This window comes from Parasteatoda tepidariorum, chromosome 1 (assembly GCF_982258835.1).
Source record: "Parasteatoda tepidariorum strain Cologne lab strain chromosome 1, Ptep-v5.0, whole genome shotgun sequence".
In the NCBI taxonomy this organism is placed as follows: Eukaryota; Metazoa; Arthropoda; class Arachnida; order Araneae; family Theridiidae; genus Parasteatoda; species Parasteatoda tepidariorum.
The window spans coordinates 86,586,758-86,592,757 of record NC_141755.1 but is presented as its reverse complement, the minus strand read 5'-3'; the positions used below and the strand labels follow the sequence as shown (position 1 = coordinate 86,592,757).

The window sequence follows — 6,000 nt, the reverse complement described above, 5'->3', positions numbered from 1 at the left end:
TTTTTAAGTAAAATTTATAAGTGTATTTTTATTAACCTTTCAAATAAAAGTTTAGGAAATTGATAACGATTCTTCTCGCTAGATGGCAGATATGTAGCAAAAAAAATTATCTTAGGAAACTAAATTATTTCATACACCCAGCCCATCAAAAGCAAAGCTCTGTAAGACAAGAAGTACTAAAAAAAAGTATTTTAAGTAGTGCAAATAATGTACAGTGAGCAAAAACCAAAATAAAATAAAATCTGACCACCTTGACTAACTTTTGATCTAACCTTTACTAGGACTCAATCTTAATGGTTTGTGGGGGACCTCAAATATGCTAATTAATAAGTGCAGGCGATATTTTAAATTACGGAATCAGACACAGAAACGTACTTTCTCTGAATAAGCATACCTTTTTTTCAACGTATTCAGATTTCTGATCCCTAATATTTTTGACTATTATTAAATAAAATAATAAATATTTAATGAAGGTTGTATTTTGCATTTAATTATCTTTAGATAAACGAATTTTATAATTGTACAATTTTTTTTTAATTAGCTTAAAAAGTTTTCAAGATATAACGAAATACGCAAAAAGTAAAACTAGCATTAAAGGGTCCAAACTTTGGAGCACTTTCCTGATCAAACTCGTGGGACCATATTTTCCAGATTGCAGCTACCCCTATATTTTGGGGGTCAGTAATTCATATTCATTGAGGAAAAAAAAAGGTATGTTTATTCAGAGAAAGTACGCTGCTGTGTCTGATATCGTCTGTCCTTATTAATTAGCATATTTGAGGTCACCCCCACGAGCCACTAAGATAGAATTCTAGAACATGTGGAACTGATCATTAGAGCAAAAGTTATTCAGGCTGGTCCGGTTCTTTTTGCGCACTGTACATAGCCTTTTTTGGCATATTATTATCCTTCATGTATATAGGGACTAATTTAGAATTCCGGGGCACTAGGCCTATAACTGTTTGGGGTCATTGGTCCTCTAATTTACATGTGAATTATTTAGAAAATGCATCATGGAAAAAAGACTTTTTTTTGGCCAAAAGAAAACCCAACTCAGAAGACAAGAACTTCTAGATCAAGCGATGAGAAACATTAGCTTTCGTCGAGAACTTTATGATGGAAATAACCCGCATTTGCGTAACATGGAAAGAAAAACCTTGAAAACCTCTCGCAGTTAGCCCTGCTACAATGGAATTATAGGCTGCAATCCGTCTACTGCTCAGGATATTTTATGTCAGCAATGTAGTCAGTGCGAGCCGGGAGCAGAATTCGTATCACCAAGCCACTTCTAGGATTTGAACCTGGGTCAGATCATTGTGAGACGAACGCTCTATCCTCTAAGTCACCACACAAGGTTTTTAATTTTATTTTATAAACGCCTTTGAACAACTGACCAAATTTTGGGTTTACGACTAGCAATGTTCAATTGCGTAGCCTTGTAATTTTGAACCCTATCCAGAAGACAAGAGAACTCCTGGATCAAGTATTGGGAGAAATTTTGACTTCGTAGAGGAGTTTTTTAATTGAACTAACCTGCCTTTTCTTTTTCGTTACATGAAGAGGTAGACCACGAGTACCTCCCACGGTTAGCCTGACGGCAAAGGAACTCTAACCCATAATCTCTCCACCACTGAGGATATTTCTTCGCAAAATTTTGTAAATTCTTTAGTTAATATACCATTTATTTTGTATTCAGTTAATATACTATTACAAATTGTGCAGGAAAAAGTTTTTGTTTTCTGAAATACTTCGAAATTCATATAGGTAATAAAATATTTAAACAATTTATGCAGTCTCATTCGGTTAATGTATAATAGCGTGCATAATTTTAAGCAAGCATTGCTTTCTAAAATTATGCAACAGCATCTTTTCTAATGAGAACACTTAAAGAAATGTAAAATGATTACTCTTTTAAATTGACTAGCTTTATTTTGGATATTTGTAAGTTGATTTCTTTTAAAAGTTCTGAATTGGTAATGCTAATTTATTAAGCAAATGAATTCCATGGGTAGATATTTATTTTGAATTAATTAAAATAACTCCCCAGGAAAAAAGATGTCAAAATGGAAATGCCGCCCAGGAAAATCATATTTGCAAATAGTAAATGCTTCTTGGATTCAATTATAATTTGCAAATAGATTGACTTTCAGTATACCAGTATGGATTTAATACAAATTAGGATAGTGATATTTTTGGAAGTTTTTTTTTTATCTGTCAAACATTCAGACTTTATTAGGATCTTATAAGCAATATGTTTATGAACACGGGACTGGATTAGAATATCCCATTAATGAAGTCAATACGCATTTCTTACTCTTTTGAATAAATCATCGCAAAGCATTTTTTTTAATTAGATTGTTATTGTGTTTGAAAATCCAACACTATTTTGTTTATTGTCTACATTTTCATCTATTTAAACTATTTTTCATCTATTAATACACATCATAATTGAAATAAAAATACACATGATAACAATAATTTAAGGCAATGCCATTTTTATATAGATCATAGTCAATTTTTAACAATGGATTTGCAATTGGGTTCTTAGACTTTAGGAAGAACAAATATACCCACACACGTGACCTATGACGTTTGTTCCAGCTGATCGTTCATATAATTTCAAAACTGTTGTTGAACAGGTTGAACATTGATGATAGTCTCTGTTGAGACTATCATCAATGCAATTGGGAACAGAGGCATAAATTCAATAATTATCAGGTGGATAGCCAATTTGCTATCTTATAGGTATGTTCGTTCCTCTTTATTGGGTGCAAGCATGAGAGTGCATGCAACCTCAGAATGCCCTTAGGGAAGGGTTTTGTCCCCTATCCTATGGTGTATGGAATGGACTCTTTGTTACTTCGGTTAACTGATCTTGGCATTCCCTGTATCGGGTATGCTGATGACGGTGTTATTGTTGTCAGAGGCTAGCATGGTAAAACAGTCTCTGATATCATGAATAATGCACTTTTAGAAGTAGTAGATGGTGCTCTGACTCTGGCTTATCTGTAAATCCGTCCAAGATAAGTTATGTAGCCTTCACAAGAAAAAGGCATCTTGATCTAGGTAATGTATGCTACCTGGACTATAAATTGGAATTCACGGAGAAAGTTAAGTTTCTCGGGGTTTATTTTGTCTCCAAACTTAATTGGGGTTATCATCTTGAATACCAGAAAGATTTTCTGGTCTTGCAGAAATGCTATTGGTAGAACCTGCGGATTATCCCCCAAAATAGTTTACAGGATATACTCAATGATTACTAATCCTACTATGACATATGGCGCAATCGTCTGGTGGTCAAGGACTAGATTGAGCTCCGCAAGGTCTAATCTTAATAGACTACAGAGAATGGTCTGTGTAGCCCAGTCAGACTGTCTTAGGACCACTCCCACGGTTGCTCTTGAGAGCTTACTTGGGCTTCTTCCATTGAACTTACACATTGAAGTTGAAGCTTAGTACCTTGGCCTATGGAAAGAATATTCCAAGCACTTGTCATGGGGCCATCTTATTTCACAAGCTATGGATATACCCTCTTTTATTATGCCTAGAGACTATATGTCACTAAGATCTGCTTTTCACGAGCCTTTCAAGATCCATTTTCCTACTAGAGATGAACGGTTTAATTCTCCTCGGTGGCTTAAAGGCAAATGTCTAACATGGTACACTGATGATTCAAAGATTGGTCCCAAATCAGGAGCAGGAATTTATTGTTCCAATGCTGGTACCAAACTTCACTTTCCCTTGGGAAACTATGCCACTGTTTTTCAGGCTGAGGTCTATGCCATAATCTTGTGCTGCAAGACATGCTTAGACAGAGGATATCAAAATATGACTACGCGCATATGTTCTGACAGTCAGGCTGCTCTCCTATCACCATCAAAGTGTAAATTCACCTCTTTGCTAGAGTGGGAATGCTTCTCGGTCCTCTGTGACCTATCTACGCACATCAGGGTATCCATGCATTGGGTAGCTGGACATATGGGTATTGGTGGAAATGAGCTAACTTGTGAAGCAGCACGGGCTGGCACTAATGCAATTTTCTGGGGCCCTGAAGATGCACTGGGAATTTCTCCCGCCTCATTTAGGGCAGTCATATTCAAGCTCTACGGCAAAACTACCCATGAGCAATGGCGCGTTGCTGACGGGCAGAGACCAGCAAAGGAGCTGAATCGTAACTGTCCAAGTGTACGTCAAAAGGAGCTTTTGAAGCTTAATAGAAACAGTCTAAGGAAAATCATTGGTCTTCTAACTGGCCACTGCATCCTCAGGAGACGCCTATACACAAAGGGAATTGAATAAAATTCTCTTTGTCGTAGTTGTCATCTTGAGGAAGAGACATCACGACATATAATTTGGGATTGCGAGGTCTATTCTGCTCAAAGATTTAAGCATTTAGGGCAGCATCGCGTCAAAACCTGGGAACTGCAAGATGTTCCTGCAAGGTGCTTGCTGAATTTTATTTCAGATATAGGGCTTTCATGCTTATCGTGAACTCATTTTTCCGACATGAAATATGTACTTTATACACTTAAAACAAAATGTTCAGTTTTTTTGTAGAAAATATCAACGTTTAAGGGGAAATTGAAAAATCAGAAACAATTACAGGGGTTCGTGAGCGGAGCGAGCAGTGGCGGGACAGTATTTCCCTAAATGCACTAAACGCAATGAATTTATCCATGGTCGGTACCAGCAGTTCGGTGGGTACGAGCCTCATTTTGGTCATATTTATTAAAAAAAAAAAAAAAAAAATATTTTCAATGTGAAATAGATGTCGAAAATCAGCTCTAATGGAACGTGCCACATTATTTTTAGTGAAAATATATTTTCTGCATTAAAATTTATAGTTTTAAGGAAAAAAAACAAAAGAAGAGCTACCAAAATGAAAGAGTTGAGACAATGGATTTTTTTTTTTAAAAAAATGAACTAAAATATTTCTGCAGCCAGAGTGAAAACTAATTCTCTATCGTTTGGAGCTTTTAGAATCTAATTTTTATTTTGAAATAATAAAAAAAAAACATGATTATTGGATTACAGACGTGAAGTGACTCATTTTTATTTTATATGTCTGTAGAATACTCAATGCATAACAATTATTTTCTGTGAATCAAACTGCATTTCCGTGTGATGAAAACAAAATATGTTTATTTACACTCAAATCTTTAATTTTACACCTGCCTTTTTTTGTTTATTTATTCAGGTAGAACAGAGAAGAGAAACATAAGCCAATTAGGTTAAGAGCAGCCAACTCATTAAACGGGTGAAATGAAGAAGAAAAAAATTATACACCAACAGCTAAAAAAGAACACGAATGACCCGCCAAGTTTTCTGCGCATGTCACTCACTCTCCTAACAACAGGTTTCCGAAGCTAAGAAAAGTGTCTATCAAAAAAGAACATTTCTTGTTTTTTTGGTCTTCTCGAAGAGTGTTGCCTTGTCATCAACAATTTATGATATCTGCGATGCGATTGTCTTTCGTTTGTTCAATGAATTAAGTTAATTATTCGAAGGAGTGTGTATAATAGAAAGATTTTACAATTGCTTTTGTCTTAATTCGGTGTCATCGAAAGTTTTCGAACTGGGGACCTGCGTGAGTTTTCTTTCTCGATCCCACACTGTTTCCCCGGCTGTTGACGATTCCTGGGGTTACGATGTCCAGCGTAATGGTAAGATTAATTTTAATTTATATATATATATATATATATATATATATATATATATATATATATATATATATATATATATATATATATATATATATATATATATATATATATATATATATATATATATATATATATATATATATATGATATTTTTTTACTTATTGTGCTCTATTTTATTTGTTGTAATTATTTTTGTAAGTGTTTTTTTTTCTTCTTTTTTTAAGTTTTCCTCACACTATTGTATTGATATATTTTGCTTTAGCTATATTGATACAATATTAGAAAGCACTCTTTTTTGCGGATATAATCGTGTGAGCTGATGAAAAGATTATATCTT

General features: G+C 34.5%; 2 protein-coding genes across 2 annotated transcripts in view; both read left to right on the top strand.

Annotated features, from left to right (window-relative positions):
* Positions 1–3,519: 3,519 nt before the first annotated feature.
* LOC147816592 (uncharacterized) lies at positions 3,520–4,299 on the top strand. The gene has a single exon (XM_087156925.1). It carries the CDS (start codon positions 3,520–3,522, stop codon positions 4,297–4,299), a length of 780 nt encoding a protein of 259 aa, XP_087013051.1.
* Positions 4,300–5,394: 1,095 nt separating this feature from the next.
* Positions 5,395–6,000, top strand: part of LOC107452229 (carbonic anhydrase 1) — a 48,378-nt gene continuing 47,772 nt past the window's right edge. Inside the window, exon 1 of the mRNA XM_043054477.3 lies at positions 5,395–5,663. The gene's annotated coding sequence lies outside the window, so the exon portion shown is untranslated. The remainder of the gene's footprint in view (positions 5,664–6,000) is intronic.